The 17,832-nt window shown below is 33.0% G+C and overlaps 1 protein-coding gene across 2 annotated transcripts in view; it reads right to left on the bottom strand.

Annotated features, from left to right (window-relative positions):
* Msr1 (macrophage scavenger receptor 1) overlaps nt 1–17,832 on the bottom strand; it is a 75,000-nt gene that overhangs the window by 40,577 nt on the left and 16,591 nt on the right. For both annotated transcript variants that reach the window (XM_078031091.1, XM_005330792.5), the window contains exons 4-6: nt 16,643–17,052; nt 11,847–12,033; nt 1,309–1,389 (exon numbers count right to left, since the gene is read on the bottom strand). In XM_078031091.1, coding sequence (XP_077887217.1) covers nt 1,309–1,389; nt 11,847–12,033; nt 16,643–17,052 — 678 coding nt within the window. The remainder of the gene's footprint in view (nt 1–1,308; nt 1,390–11,846; nt 12,034–16,642; nt 17,053–17,832) is intronic.

Here is a 17,832-nt window from a genome sequence, read left to right as displayed (position 1 = left end):
ACATCAACACCAACCCACTGGTACACACACACACACACACACACACACAGAGGATAAACACAATAAAACGTGGCAAGAGAGTCTTTAAAATATTTTAAAAATATAAACTGTATATATTGATTTTTAAGCATAATATTAAAGGTAAGTTAAGTGTCAAATTTTTAAAAAAATGTTTTTCTTATGTAACCAGGGTTAATCGATACATTGATCTGTCAAAACACAGAGAAACAGGATGAATTACAAGGTATTTTGATAAATTTGGCAGCACAAATCATTTTAGTTATAATTAGGCCATGCATTATATTCTCTACTTTCAAACAGCATGTAGGGTGTTTGATTTCTAGCCAAGTGAAGTAGGACAATCATGCTATTGTTATTTTCTTTTTTTTTTTTTCATTTTATTAAGAGCAAAGAAAGTTCATGCTTGCTCGCTCTCTCTCTCTCCTTTTCTGTGTTTTCTATTATCTTCTTTCAAAATATTGCTTTCAAGATTACAACATAGAGAGAAATGATGTAAAATAATATTGCTGTAACTAAAATACAGAGAGTGGCCAACAGCAAAGGTAAAATTCACCTTCATTCCAGCCAATATTTGCTTTCACATTTCGTGAATTTAAGCAGATATAGTCTGGTCAAAGATTACATAAGAAAGACACTCAAGTTTTCCTTGACTCATATTAAGATATTGTTGTATCTTAAAAACAAGATCTTGCAAATTTATGCAATGCAAAGATGATTTTTTAAAATTCTTCATATGTGACCTGAAGTTAGCTGTGCAATATATTATTTGCTGTCCATGACAGAGATGATACCCTTCGACTCATGAATAATTCCAGGAGTGACTCTGGCTAAAGCACTTAATTTTGTTTTAAAAAATCAAGTCACCTCTTGTCATTCAATCTCAGATAGGAATATATATATATAAAAACACACACATATATTTATATATGATTATTTTGGGGGGGCTTAAACTCAGGCACACTTAACCACTGAGACATATCCCCACCACTATTTTGTATTTTTATTTAGAGACAGGGTCTCACAGAGTTGTTTAGTGCCTCACTTTTGCTGAGGCTGGCTTTTGAATTTATGACCCTTCTGCCTCAGCCTCCTGAGTTGCTGAGAGCATAGGCATTCACCAACACACCCAGCTGATATATGATTATTTTGACTAGAACATATAATATCTCCTTCAATATGTGCGCTTGCAGAAACCACAGTACACAAAATAATTATTCCACCTGCACACGTTCATAGATGTACAACTGAGCCTTATGTTAGATGATTGAGTAGTTATAATGACCGTACCTATTGGACCCGGAATGCCAGGCTGGCCACTCTCTCCAATCGAACCTCTGTCGCCTTTTTCACCTGGGGGTCCAGGAGGACCTTAAAAAAAAACATACAGTTACTAATGATAATTTATAAATAATAAGGAAAATGGTTGCATCATTTGTGAGGACACTTATATGAGGAAATCCAAAGTTATTTGTTTGTTGTACAATATGATAGAATGAATAAGACGGATCTTTCTGAATGGAGAATTACTCTGCTATTGAGAACAGTAATGCTCTCTACTGCTAAAGATGACATAGCCCCAAATTAAAACACCAAAATAGGTATTAAATAGTTAAGTGGGGCTAACACTTTCCTAGGTCCCAAAAACTTGGAGCAGAGAAGAAGAACCACAATGGTTCAGAAACTGCATTTTACTATGCACATATGAGGCAAATATCACTATATTGAGTCAGAAGCTGTGTTTTCAGTTTTTTTAAAAAAATGTTTTTGTATTGTAAGCTGGATAGTCAATACATTGATGTGTTATAAAATGTGACATCTAAGTAAGGACTAAAAGACATTTTTTGGTATGCTCAGGGAAACAAATTCATTCACAGTAGTCAAAAAAAAAAAATCACAATGTTGGAACTGACCATAAACTCAGATGTCTGTCAGAGAGCTTTAGATAAGCATGAGTGACAAAGGATGAAAGAGACTTTATTTAAGGGAGTGAGTGTAATTTGAGGAGTGCTTTGAAGAATGAATAGAATAAGAAGGAAAAGAATTCTGGAGATGTGGGGAAAAGCAATAAGGTAAAAATAAGTAGAGGGATGCTTCTTCAAGTAAAATATTAAATAGAATCCCTAGATCAATATACATATTATAAAGTAAGATGGAGAGACAGCACAGAAAACTTTGGCTTCTTGTCTTCACAGTTCCCCAGGTGACTTCTCAGGGTTGAGTGTGAGCATTGATTCAGTCATTTCGTATTTTCTGTGTCCAGCAAAATAGATATCTGATGATTACCACTTGAGGATTGTTGTACTGAATATGTGTTTAAAAATTAAAGGTAGCTCTTCCAGCATCCCTCTTCCAACTGAAATGTACAGGACAAGTAATCCTTCTTTCATTGAAAGCACACACATTATTTTCTTTTCAAATCCAAAGAGAAGAAACAAACTTAGATGTACCATTGAATAATGAAACAGTAATGTTTTAGAAGAGGCATTTTTAGTTGCTACGGATTGGCCAAATGTACAACCTAAGGACAATACATAACTGTATTTAGCATCCCTACTTAGAGTTTGTTACAAATTTTAGTTAGATGGGGAGATACAATACCTACACAATTCCACAGGGATGCCTATAAATAAAGATTGTCTCATAAATAAGCATATTCTACTTATTTTCTTTGTTTCTTTTGGCATCCTTGTCCCTTGTCAGTTTACCTGATCTGTCCCTTTTTTGAAGGACCAACTTGGGTTTTAGAAGCTGAGGTTATTATTCCTTTCTTTTCACAGACATCATGCTTTATTGTGAAAAGCAACTTTACTTAGAGGATATATAAAAGGCTAGGAAAATATGATGAAAGAAATAATTCACAATTCTATCATTTTAAGAGAATAACCATTAACATTTCTTTTGTGTGTAAGTGTTTGGATATTTTTTTTCGCATAATCATCATGCAAACTACACACTACTTGTCAGTAAGCAAGTAACTAGTGAATTCTAAGATGCAGCTTAATTATTGAAAGACACGTGTGTGTGTGTGTGTGTGTGTGTATGTGTGTGTGTGTTGCACAAGAAACATCATAATTCTACAACAGTGAGAATCTGCACAGACCTCCTAGTCTATGCCAAAGAATGCAGCTCGGAAGCGGGTTTAACATCCACTACATGAACACAGCTGTAGTCCATTCATCACTACACAGTGTCAAATTAGAGGACAAGCAGGACAGAAAGACTCAGTTTGCAGCCAGAATTTTGGTGAGCAAATTGAAGAAATAAACCCACAGTACACGAAGATGGCATTTTGAAAAGGAGTACACAAAGACTTTCAATTAGTAATTAGGAATCTAAAGCAAGAGACAGACATTCCAGAAACAAGTAGAATATCTGAGACAAGAAACAAGGCAGCGAAGATCAGATTCAGGATCTTCACCTGAGATGAAGGTTTTAGTTTTGTTTTGTTTGTGCAGTACTGGGGACTAAACCCAGGGTACTCCACCACTGAACACACCCAAGTTCCCTTTTAATTAATTTATTTATTTTGAGATGGACTTTCTCTAAGTTGAAGAGGCTGGCCTCGAAATTGAGATCCCCTTAAAGTCACTGGTATAACAAAATTGCACCATCATGCCTTGCTAAAATTAAGTTTTCACTATCTTTTTCATTTAAAAAAAAAGAAACTCTTTTATAATTATTATCTTCAAATATTTTACATGCAGCTAAGGTGAACTGTGTAACAGTGCTCATTTTGGAGTATTAGCTTGATCACCACAAATAAATCTGTGTTATTTTATGAAATTTGGAGTTAAAGATCTTCCTATGTTTGTAGATACTAATATTGATAGCTGGTATCTGATTCCTAAAATAAGAAATCCAGGCAAATATTTTTCTTAAATAGCTCTAACTAGGTGTTCTACATATTACACTTGCCATTTTTTTCTTTTAATTTGTTATATATGACAGCAGAATGCATTACAATTCATATTACACATATAGAGCACAATTTTTCATATCTTTAGTTGTACACAAAGTAGACTCACACCATTCATGTCTTTGTATATGTGCTTAGGTTAATGATGTCTGTCTCATCCCATCATCTTTTCTACCCCCATAATCTCTTCTTCTCATAACCTAAATCACCAATTATGAATTTTGTATCCATATATTGTTATAACTTTTTCCAATGCATCCAAGAATATTCGAAGAGGATTTAAATGTCTTTTCAGTATTTGGAGGGATGGAACTAAAAGTCACATTCCACTTTACTCCTAGCTTCTCAGGTGGAACTTTTGAGAACATTACCAATGGAAGCTTCCCTGTGACCTTCCAAATCTGCTGTCTTCTCCACCTCTGCTATAGCCCACTTCCTCCTAGCCCTAAATTAATGCTGGAGGGTCCCTTCTGGGTTAAATGGACTGTGTCTATTTCAGCCTTGTATTTCTTCAGTTCTACCTTTTTTTTCTTTTTTTTTTCTTTCTTTTTTTTTTTAGAAAACAGGAATGTGTTTTAGAACGTATCCACTGTAAAGAAATGTAATATATCCAGCTATGTTTTGGAAAAAAGCACTGAAAATTTTTAAGACAAGAGACTTGAAGTCTATTGTAGTCACCTTCTTTGTTCTTATTCAGCCTCTTCAAAATTCTGCCCCATAATCACATCAATAACTGCCTCTGTGCCTCAATTGATGGGTATAATACTACCTGTCAGCTCCCTTGATGATATGTCAAAGGAAACAGGATTAATATTAGCCAAAATGTATGATTTGCTCAAGAAGCTATAAAATTCATACTTTTTCCTTTATCTATAATAATTACCTCTTTAAAATATAAACACAAAAATCTTACTACGTATAGTCCTATGATTATTTTTAAAGAAAGAAAGACTAAGCCACAAGAAATATGTCAATAGGATACTTTGCAATCACAAATATCACAGATAAAAATTACCCAGTTTACTAAAAAATCAAACCCAGGTATATGAATCCTCAGAGGATAATATAGTGCTAATAACATCTTCCTAAATTTCTAGAATGATGTTTTATTCATTATGATCAGCAATACTCTACTTTATCCTCAATCTTGCCTCAAGATCTACCAGATCTTCTTGCCCATTGTTGCCTACACCTATCCATCTGTCTCCATTTTTCATATTTACTGATGTAAATATGTCTAATCTGGAAGAGGTCTTAAAGTCTGCTTAATTATACATATTTACAGAGGTCCAAGAGTGGATTGCCTAAGGTCTTAAACCTAACTGGGTAAATTTAAAACATGAACACTTCCTAATAACTTATGTAACAAAATTCTAAAACTAAAAGTCTTCATTTTTGGCATCCATTTTTCCATTATTTTTGAGCTGACCTTTTCCTTGTTATAATGGTAAAAGACAATCCATTTTTTTTTTAAATCCTGGTAATTAATTGAGCAAAACTCCAAGTTAAAATGTCATCAATTGCTTTTTTCTCTTCTTTGTCATGAAAATAAATATATATTTTGAGATGCTTTCAGATCTTGAAAAGTAAAAATATCTAAATATTTTCCCCAAATAATCATCATGTTATTTTGTCACCACTGAGCCATTTCATATTTTATGTCTGTTAACTTTCTTCCTGGAATGATTATCCCTTTTGTTTCTTTAAATTGTGATATTCCCACCAACCCCATTGGTTCAACATTATAATACTATTTGTATTTTTGCAAATACTTCACCATTTCAACATTATAATACTATTTGTATTTTTAGACTCTAATTATTACAATTATCTGAGAAATGGAATTTAAAAAATCTTTGGGTCTACAGTATAGCTCAGTGGTAGAGCACATATTTAGCATGTACCAAGAACAAAACAAGACAACAGCAAAACCTTATTTAGCATGTACCAAGAACAAAACAAGACAACAGCAAAACCTTGTCTATTTTATCTTTATAATTATTTAGCAATTGTTAATATGAAAGGAGAGGAACAAAAGTAATGAATGGTGACCTTTCACCAACATATGATAAAGCATTCATTGATGTATATAAATGTTCCTCTTGAGTATCAGTTAATAAATATTTATTTACTATTTATTTTATGGTTAGGTACTACATGGGTTATAAAGATTACTCCCTAATTTTCAGAAGCTGTTATCCAAGAAAAGCTAACATTTCCCTAGAAGAAAGTTTGAGATAATTTCAAATGTGACTGTCATATTGGAAATTCAATATTCGATGGTATGGTATTAAGCAAGATGTAAATGTCAGCTGGGTATTACTGCTGGAAGAATCAGAGACAGCCTCATACAAGAGGTCACATCTCAAATGTACAGTGAGAGATAGTAGATATTTTCAGATACAAGTAGTGAGGAAATATATTATTTCAGATAATGTAAAAGGCATGAGCCAGGATGTAGAATGTACTGGGTGTTAGTCTGAAAGTCAAATTGGTTGAAATATTTGGTGTACAAAAGAGGCAAAGGCAGAAATGAAGCACAAATCGTATTGAAAAGACACACTATAGAATAACTTGAGCGCTACTGGCAAATGTTTGCCTAACGAGGAGGTGACAGAATTCTTGCAATGGAAGGTTTCCCTTTAGGAAGGCTGTACTCTAATAAGGGTGTGGAAAGAATTGCAGTCTGGAAGCTGGAGGCAAGGAATGCTTACAATAGTCTAGCAGGGTTGTCTTAAGAATAGTTTATATGAAAAATAAAGAAGGGACAAGGGGATAGAGTATACAGAACATAAGAACCGATAGTGGTCTTGGAAGATGTAATAAAAATAACTGAAATGGAATGACACAGCTATTAGAAAGTGCAACTTAACAAAAAGGAGGTGCAAACTTCACTTATTCACTCAATATACATAGTTTATAACTGCTCATCCACTGTCATAGAGGTGGTTGGGAGTTTTATTTGAAATATATAATGCAAAAAGAGTTAAGAGGACTCACCGATGGATTTACAGGCCATGAGAGCAAGAGAGAAGGCAAAGATATTCTAATATCTTGAAGAGAGCAGCTACCTGGACAATGACATGAGCACTCTAACAGGTGTTGGGTGTGCAGGGATGGAAGAGACAGAACCCAACCAAGAAGCTTAGATTCTAGTGGGGAAGTCATGGTAAACACATAGGGAAACATGTATGAAATAATGTATACAATAATAACTGCTATTATAAGTCTAAGCAAATAATAATAGCATAGAGAGTTGGAGGGTAGCAATGTGAAAGGGGGAATCAGAGGAAATCGTCAGTATAAAGCTGATTTTAAGTGGAGCCACAAGAGAGTGGAGAGACACAAAACAATATTTTGATAGCAAAAGAAGGAGTCTAGCGCTCACTGTGGATGGCAAGCAATTAAACTCACACTTCCTTCTTCTCAACTTTTACATCTTCAGGGAACTTCATTCTTCCACCTATCCAAGCTACACAAAGGGATGCTGGAGGGAAGATTAGAAAACAAGACAGAAATAATGGGGGGGGGCTATTTTTAAAAATAGTACTATTTGTTTTTTGTAGAATTGGTATAGTGGACTAGGAAACAAATTGGGAGATTGATATACTGCACTCAATTGGAATATGGTCCTTCAAATTATGGTATTAGTAATAGAGTAGTATAGAAATTGCTGTAGAGACAGTGATTACTGAGGAGTTTTATTAGAAACATCATATGTAATAAGAGTTAAGAGGATTTGTGGGTGGATTATATAACGGAAGAGAACAAGAGAGAGGGCAAAAGTAACTTTCTAGGTTCTTGAATGAGAGTCTAGTTGGAAAATGCTATAATTGACAAAATAAATAAATAAATAAACCTGGAAAAGCAATGGATTTGAGAGGGTGAAGACAGGTGGACTGGTCAAGTCAAGGGTTTGGTCTTGAATTTGAAAGTTTTGGATATTCATTTGAAATCCAAAGTAGAGGTATCAAACTGTTAGAACACCGATCAATTCAAATTTTTCTCTATCATCTATTTTAATGTCATAATTAAAGAACACATATAATATGTATTCTATATAAGATACAAAGTGCATTAATAAAGATAATATCCCTTCAAAGTCGCAATCCAATATATAAGTATCTACTTAAGTATTTTCTCATTTCATTTACCTAATTCCTTTCCAGAGATAAAGATTAACCTGAATTTGGTGTTTCTTGTTTGCTTCCGTTTTTAAAATAACCATTTTTGTTATGCATGTATGTGTGTGTAAATATACATTATTTACTTTTGCCAAATTATAAGCATTAACAACAAAAAATATTCTCTATTCATCTGGAATTTCTTTTAATTTTTATCTTGTCAGCACTTGGATTACCAGATTTCTTAATTTTCCTAAACTAGCATACGTAAAATGAAATATCATGGAGTGCCTCATTTCTGTTCCTTTAATTACTAATGAGAAGACTAAAATTATGAAACCGAGGTTAACACACATGGGAGACAGAGTAAGAAGATTTGATAGAATTTAATTGAAGGGACAGAGAAAAGGACAGAAAACCATGACAGCAATAGTCAAATGGGTTGAAGGTGATAATGTTCTCAACTTAATGACAGGCTTTAATCCCCAAATATAGAAAATAAAATGAATATCAAATGAATAAATTCTCAAGTAATCCCCAAATGTATGAAATACAACAAATTTCAAAGAAATAAATTCTCAAAAAAAACACACTAATTAATAAATTTACAGCTATTAAAGACAAAGAGGGATAAGCAGATTGCTAGCAGTCATTTTAAGAGAAACAAGGAAAGCCCAGAAGCCAAGGGAGCAATTTCTTCAAAACACAGTCAGCGTTCTATATCCCTAGGTTTGGCATGTGTGAGTTTAACCAACTGACCACCCCCCCCCCAAATTTTTCATCTGTACTAAATATATAAAGACTTTTTTCTTGACATTATTCCCTAAACAATTCAGTATGACAACGTTTATGTAGAATTTGCATTGTTTTAAGTATTATAAACAATCTAGAAGTGATTTAAACTATACAAGAGAATGAACATAAGTTACGCACAAATCCTAAGCCAGTTTACATATTCAGCTGAGCATCCACCATTTTGCTTGAAAGAACCAATACCTCATAGATGCTGACCAACAACTATAACACAAAAATAACCAAAATAACTGTCAACCTGAGAAATCCGTGTATAGTAAAACAATCTTAAATATCAAGAATAAAATAGAGAAAATGCAAACAAAACCTCTCACCATCAATGGATTTTCATTAAATGAATTTCTAAAAGATATATATTTAGACAGAAGGAAAATGACATCAGAATGGATGGCTGAGATTGAGAAGGTGGAACAATTGGTAAACTCATAGACAAATATCAATAAATATTGCCTGTATAAAGTAAGAAAAACAATGACTAAATTTCTAGCAAAAACAACAACAACAAAAAACACAAAAACAAACCAGAAATAGCTACATTAAGAGACAGCAGGAAACCATAAGGAGATCATCAGATGAAACATTTGTTTCCTTGTATAGTAATATGTTGATGATTGACTTTAGAGGGTTAGAATAACTTTTGCAGGCAACAATCAAGAAGACAAAAATACACTACAAAATTTTCACAAAAACCTCATGTCAGTCCCAAAGTAGAGAGGAAAGAAAAAGAAAGGAAACATAAAACAAACTTGTGGGGTGGAGGGTGGCTGGGGAATATAAATATAAGATGTTATTCCTGTTTGTTTCAGTTTTTAGAGGGAATGTTTTCAATTTTTCTCCATTTTCAATAATGTTGGCTTTAAGTTTAGTGTATATAGCTTTTATAATGTTGATGTATCTTCTAACTATCCCTAGTTTTTCTAGTGTTTTGAATATGAATGGATGCTAAATTCTGTCATATGTTTCTTCTGCATCTAATGAGATAATCATGCGATTCTTGTCTTTAAGTATATTGATGTGGTGAATTATGCTCTCACCCTACACAAAACTCAAAGTGGATCAAGGACCTAGGCTTTAGACCAGAAACTCTGAGCTTACTAAAAGAAAAAGTAAGCCCCACACTACATTTTGTCGGCCTAGGAATCTACTTCCTTGGCAAGATTCCTGAAGCACAAGAAGTATAATCAAGACTCAATAAATGGGATGGTGTCAAACTCAAGAACTTCTTCACTGCAAAGGAAACAATCAAGAATGTGAACACTCACTCTACAGAATGGGAGAAAATTCTCACCACCTGCAGCTCAGAGCATTAATCTCCAGGTTATAAAAAGAACTCAAAAAATAACACACACAAAAAAAGTGCCAAACCAATAATTGGGCAAAGGAACTAAAAGGCATTTCACAGAAGAAAAAATACAAATGGTCAAAAATATATTAAAAATGTTCAACATCATTAGCAATTAGAAAAATGCAAATTAAAACTACACTGAGATTCCATCTCATTGAAGTTAGAATGGCAATTATAAAGAATACATACAACAATATGTTTTGGCAAGGATGTGGGGAGAAAGGTACTCATACTTTGCAAGTGGGACTTCAAATAGGTGCAACCATTATGGAAAGCAGTATGGATACTATCCATTTTAAAAGACTTGGAATGGAACCACCAATTGACCCAGCTAACCTACTCCTCAGCTTATACCCAAAGGACTTAAAATCAGCATACAAGAGTGACACATCCATATCTCTGTTTATAGCAGCTCAGTGCACAATAGCCAAACTATGAGATAATTATGAGATGATCATGTAATGGATGCACGGATAAAGAAAACATGGTATATATACACAACAGAGTATTATTCAGCTGTAAAGAAGAATCAAATTATGGCATTTAGTGGTAAAAGGATGGAACTAGAGAATATCATGCTAAGTAAAATAAGCCAGTCCGAAAAAAAACAGAGGCTGAATATTCTTTCTGATATGTGAATGCTAACTCCAACAAGGGAGGGTGGGGAGAGGAAGAATAGAAGTCCACTGGATTAGATACAGGGGAAAAAAAAGAGAGAAGGAATGGGGGAGGGCAATAGGAAGGACAGTAGAATTAATAGAACATAACTTTCTTACCCTTGTATTTAAATATACTACCAAGGCATCTCAGCATCATGTACAATCACAAGAATAATATCCTAATTAGAATAAGTTATACTCCATGTATGTCTAATATATCAAAATACATTCTACTGTCAAGTATAACTAAAAAGAACAAATAAGATGATAAACATAAATAAAGTGAAAAGAAATTATCACATTGTATTAAACAAGCAAACCAAAAAAGATTAAGAAAAAAAAAGATAAATGTGCTTTACAAATGACAAAGCTAGAGCAAAGGATATCAAAAGTTGAAGCAAAATATGGACTAATATTTATGCTGTAAAAATACCTAAAAGCTAGTGTAAAATTAAAGTGACTTATATTATTCAAAAATCAGTATGATCCAATTCTCCTTGCTTTACTAATGAGAACTAAAGAAGAAATTGACAAATTATCACTATTTTGGAGAGTTCAAACAAAGTTCCTAATTAATTATATAGTAACGTAAAAGGTAAGAAAAATATGGAAATATTGACCGACAGGATTAACAAGTTTGGGTTATGAACATGTAGAGAACTTTGTAGTGACAGAAAAGCTTACACTGTTCTTCAGTATAAATGGGGCAATTTCAACAGTGAAAGGCTTGTTGGATCTTAGGAAGTATTTCATTTATTTATCCCTTTATCAAGGATACCAAGCTACTGATGCTTCTGATTATCTTACCATGTCTTGATCTAATCTTAAGATTCTATCTGCTGTGCAGAAATGTAGGAAATGTATGTATGTTTGAAAACTATTTTAAACCACTGCATTTTGAAAATCAAATCTCTATGTATATCAGTGCATTTTAAGGTGTCATTTGGAGGACTCACAAGACATTTTACCTTGAATTAAAGTGATATTTCTCAATGTCTGAGAATGTTCCCAGTCTTTCAGTCTGAGATCATTAGTGATGTTATTCAATACTTTCACTTCTCTTTTTATTTCCTGTTGCACATAAACTTGTTCTTCTTTTAGAGACTTAATTTCTGCTGATGTGTTGTGTACCCGTTCTTCTAATTTATTGATTTCCTGTAAAACATAGTGAGCATTCACAACTTTTGTTACAAAATTATCAAATATGTAAGTTCAAGAAATTTTGGAATTTCTGTTTTTATACCACATATTATAGGAATATTATGAAATAAGAACATGAAAATTAAAGAGACTGTATTTAAAATAGTGATTCTTTGGTTGCAAAGCATTTCTTGTTTTGACTATATGGACAAATTTTTACGTGCCCAGTCAAAAATAACAACAAAAAATCATTTGAATATATATCTAAGTTATGCTTCTATTTCCAAATATGTACATATCAAAATGTGAAGAATAATTTATCTGAAGTGGAATTTCTTTTGAGCGTACTTAGAATGGCAACTTATTTCTATTTTATGACTTTATGTATGAAATTGTTTTGCAGCAATAACCAAAGTTTAATGTTGTAATTGTCAGTGGTAATGAACATTGAATAGATTTTTTTTTACATTCAATTGAGTAGCATTTAACTTTCCACTATTTATACTTCTGTTATTGAGACTTCATTATTATTTTACAGTATCAAATACATATATATTTTGTGCATATTTATGTACATGTATGTGTATACATGTACAGAATGTGTGAAAATGTGAGAAGAGAATACTATCCTCTGGAATATGTTTTTATCTTTGTGCAATGATATACTACGAAAATTTACCTACTAGAGTCTATAAAACTGACACTTCCAATAACAGTGGAACCATATTGGGTGTATTTTTCAAAATTTAATTAAGATTCTTATTGATTAGAGCTTGTGCCCCTTTTTACAACATTAAACAATGCTGCAATGAATACCATTTTTTATACATTTACATTTTCATACAGGTTCTATATAACAGCTTTCTGGAAGTAGATTTGACCAAAGGGATAAAACATTAAAATTTTTATTCAATACTGCAACACTGCCCTCTAAATGCATGTTACCATATTAATTCTCTTCCTAACTTTTTTGTATCAGTACTCATTTTTTTGCATTCAAATACTAGGTACCATCAACATATTTAAATTTGGAGAGTAAGAACAGATACATAATAAATCACTGTGACTTAATTTGCTTTTCAAACTATAATGAAATTATAGTATCCAAGTATCAAGTTCCTGACCCTTAATGCTTTTCTTTATTACTTTTTCTTTCAGATTCTTTGCTGACTTTTCTCTTCAAGCATTAGGTTCTATTTTTGTTGCACCAAGTCTTCTAATGTGTTATGGTAATATTTTCTTTTTTTCTCTTCTGCACTTATCCCATCCTGTCTTCATGGTATGCTTTATGATTTTACAAGTATTTCCATGTTCAACTGTTGATAGATTATTATTTTCCCTCTGCACATAGAAACAAGCCAGTAGCATATTATTTCTTTCTCCATGCATTAAAATAAATTTATATCTCTCTGGACTGGACTGGACAAATGGAGATGAGAGGATCAAGATGGTGAGGATCAAGAAACAAAGGTTTACCCAGATTTCCCTCTCCAATGGCACTTTTCTTAAGGAGAATATCCTGTCTGTTCAAGCTATGTCTCCCTCCAACAGGCACCTTGCTGTACATTAGAATAGCTCTACCCTCCAGGTCCTCCTTCCCTGGCCATTTAGCATTTTTCATACAAAATGGTACATATAATAAAGATAGAATGATGAAATGTCTGTTATAGTAACATGATAAGCTCAACTGTATTAAGTGGCTAAAAATTGATGGAAATATGTCAGATAATTTCAGAAGTCCACAGAGCGGAGGTCAGAGAACTAGCAATTTGACTTCCTAGATACCTAGAATCAATCGTTTTTCATACTAAAGCTGAAGCTACCTATTTATTCATATTTATTCACTTTAAAAAGAATCTGCACATGATGCTCACATTTAACAAGTTTCATTTGGAATTATTTACATTCAAATGATGGAAAATGCATTTGATTTTTTAAAAATCCTCACAGTATGCTTGATAATTTTGCAAGTATTTTTTGAGGATATCCATGCATACTCTCCACACTCTATCAACAGTGGCCCTGATAAAAATGGATATGTAATTTTTTCATCTTAAAGTCATTTCCTCGAAAAATGGAGATGATAAATTCCACACTCTCTTTCATATGGTACCAGTACTCTTTTTTTTTTTTTCCTTTCAAATCAATATTTGGTCATCCTTGATAGTAAGAGAGTATTACCAATAAGCATTTTCAACAAACAGCATTTGCTGATTGGCCATTCATTTAATTGCCTATTCCCTCTTTGGGCTACAGAATCAAAGATCAGTAATGCGAGTGTAGCTCAGTGGTAGCATGCTTACTTACTATGGTGAGGCACTGGATTCCCTCCCCAGCACCACAGGAAAAAAGATCAAGATTCAAAGATCAATAAAATTATTCAAGCAACGGGGATCAAAGCATCAAGGTTGTTTTCCAAGCACACATGCATGCATATGCAAGCACTTTCAATGGCACCGCCTTACCAACTTTGTGTCTCAATTGCTGCAAGTGACTGCTACCTTTAAAAATGTATGTAGCTTGGGGATTTTGCAGTTATTTATTTGCACCCCCTTTTGGAAGGCTGAAACTTCCTGAAAAATATAAAAGCAATCTATCCAAACTAAGAAAAGCTTATTGATTATGAGGCTTTGATTCTAATGATTATCACTTCAAATATGTCCAGAATGTCTACTTCATTCAAAAAGTTTTCAATTTGGTTAGAATACCTCACTAACAGTGGGTTCAAATACAGTCTATCATCTCTGCTGGATTTAGTACATTGCCAAATGTACTTTGTGTCTTTGTTCTTTCATCTTGTCTAGCTTCTCTCTCCTCTCACCTCACCCCCGTGAGCCTCTAATCCTGTTTCTACATAAAATAATAGTTCTTTTCTCTCCAACTTTAAGTTGACTCTTGTAACTGACATTTCATCTTCATGTCTGTCTCCTGTGTCCCTCAACTCTCTGGAAGGTTTCTTCTTTGTGTCTTTCACTACCCGCTCCCGTTATCTTGAATCTTTGATATCCCAGTCTGTCTTGATGTGCTCAGATCCTTATTAATGGCTGAGAAAAACACTGGCAGGGTTGAGAAGGAAAGACATGAAAGAGGAGCAGGACATCAAGGCTGGTATTGAAATGAGGCTTGCCAACGGAGTTCCCATATTTAAACACTCATGCCATTGTCTTGTGACATTCTTAAGGTGAGGAAAATTTTTTTAAAAAAAGTTTAGAATGATTGAATCTTACAAATTATAAATGTGCAGAACATTATTTCTTAACTTGTTTATTCTCAGTCAGTAGTTTAGTTGGTGTTCATCCAAAGTGGTAACTTTTTAACTTTGCTGGACTAGTGATGTCCATTTTCTAAAATCAGGAGTTGTAATATGTTTATACAGAAAACAATCACATTAATCAAGAATGGATCTACTCAAATAAAATCCACTCCAATGATGCTGGCATTTCTTAACTAATGATAAAAATACAGGCTTCCTATAAGGAGCATAAGCCTTAGGTATTTTATAATATGAAGATTATTTTTTTCAAGTGAGTAGTGAAGTTTAGGTCAAACATTTATTGTTCATGAAAATAAACAAATGGTATTACTGGATAAAAATAAAATTTTAGAATTGATGACTTATTTCTTAATTTTTTTCATAAGTATAGAGTAACATAGATCTTTGACAGAATTAACCATGGAATGGTCTAGGGCAAAGGACAGAAAAATTATAGTCCTTGGGCAAAATCTAACCAACAGATTATTTTTGTAAATAAATATTGATCTTATCACAGCTTTTGCTCATTTCTCTACATGTTGCTAATGGCTGCTTTCTTTCGACAATGGCAGCATCAGCTTGTTGAGACAAAAAATTGTGTGGTCCTTACAAGCTAAAATATTGCCACTTGATCTTTGATAGAGAAATTCTGATGATAACTGGTCTGTACTATGTCTTGTTCTCTTATTATAGGGGACTCTCTGATCATTCTCCAGCCCCGTTATGCTAGTGCTTTTCTTGTTGCTGTTTCCCAATGATCAGTGAATATCATAATGTAGAAGTAGAAAAGTTAGCATGTTTAATCCAACAATAATGATAAGCATACATTACTATTCTATTATGAGCTTATGAAGATAACATTATATAAATTACTCAAAATTTAGTTTTTTATATAATTATTTATAAGAACATGAGTGTACCTCTTGGGAGTGGCAAAATAAATTATTTTGAAATTTGATTTTTAAAAAAAATACCCATGTAAATAAGGTTTCCATTCTTGAATGATAAAACATTAGGTCTATATAAAATTTACAAATACAGGGTGTCTACCTCTTCAGGTCTGCTAAAATAATCTAAAAATTACAATTGCTTTAGACAACCTAACAAGACACTATAATAGTGTTTATAAAACGAAAATACCTTTAAAGAGACCACATCTAATGGAAGATAATTATCCCTTTTGCTGGGAGTATGGAGAAGGCACTAGATAAATCCACTTGAAACCTTTAGAAAAGATTGCCAGAGGAGCCAAGGTAAAGACGATGATGTAGAAACAGAGTTTGCAACTCTCCTTGTCCTGGACTGCCCGAAGAAACAGAATCTGGATAGATTTAATTCCAGAAAATGGCCTTCAAATACAATAATTCTTACCTCTTGTTGTTTCAAAGTAGTCTCTTGAATTTTGCCATTCAGTGTTTCTATACTGAGCTGCAAATCAAGTAAGGTGCTATTCAGATTTATTAAGGACTTGGAGATTTCACCTATTGTATTCTCATATTCCTGGACTGAGGAAACCAAGTTATTTAGCTGGAGAAGACTATCATTAAATCTTTGATCCGTTGTCACACTGAAATTTTGGAAGTGTTCTGAATTTATGAGATTGGCTTCTGAATCTGAAATAGATTGGATTCTCTTCTCCATGTTGACCATGCTTTCCATTACAAATTCTTGAAATTTCATTTTAGCTTCACTGCCATTTCTTTGTCCCAGACTTTGAGATATATCATTTGCATTAATTGGATCAACTGTGCAATTCTTCATTTCCCACTTCAGGAGATGAGCTGCATGTTTAAGTAAAAATTAATAAAGTCATGACCTGTGTTCTTAAAAGTATACATTATATTACTCCATTTAACTCCTTTCCTTTATTTTCATTGCATGTGGGATAATAGCCTAAACCCTGCATTTATTTTAAAAATGCTACATGTGAATAATAGTATACTACTGAGTAGCACACAGCCTTCCTTTCCCTCTTTACATAAGAATTTATTCCAGGATTATGTCATTATTTCTGAATTTCTGCTTATATGAAGCTTCCTGGCCATTAAATTTAGCTTTTCCAGTAAGAGAACATTCTAAAAAATATAAACATCTGTTATATTATGCTCCACAGACTATTGTTAGGATATAATGAGATAATGCTCAACATATTTTCTGAGGTAAGCAGGTTGGACAAGTTAGCTATGATGTTGACCAAAATAATATGTAGTTAAAGGTGAAGCACAAGCAGGAGCATCATCCTTTTTGTGGATTAATTGTTCATCTCCTTCATCCTATAGCTTAAGCTGACAGAGAATTGTCATTTTAGTTTTCACAGGTTCAACTCCCAGTTGGTGGAGAAGCAAACTGGGAAAATGACTTTCTTACATTTTAAAAATATATTGTTTTCATCAAACTCTTCTTTTCCTGTTATAAAGTATATATTCACAGCAGAAATTTTGAAAATATGGATAATAAGAAAAAATAATTTATCCTCATCTTACTATTCTAAGTAAAACTCCTAATATCTTGATGTATAGATATCAAATCTTGTTCTCTGTTTCTACTATCGTATTACTATT

The sequence above is a fragment of the Ictidomys tridecemlineatus genome, chromosome 14 (genome assembly GCF_052094955.1).
Source record: "Ictidomys tridecemlineatus isolate mIctTri1 chromosome 14, mIctTri1.hap1, whole genome shotgun sequence".
Lineage (NCBI taxonomy): Eukaryota > Metazoa > Chordata > Mammalia > Rodentia > Sciuridae > Ictidomys > Ictidomys tridecemlineatus.
The sequence above is the reverse complement of the archived record's forward strand: the minus strand, read 5'-3'. Positions and strand labels throughout refer to the sequence as shown.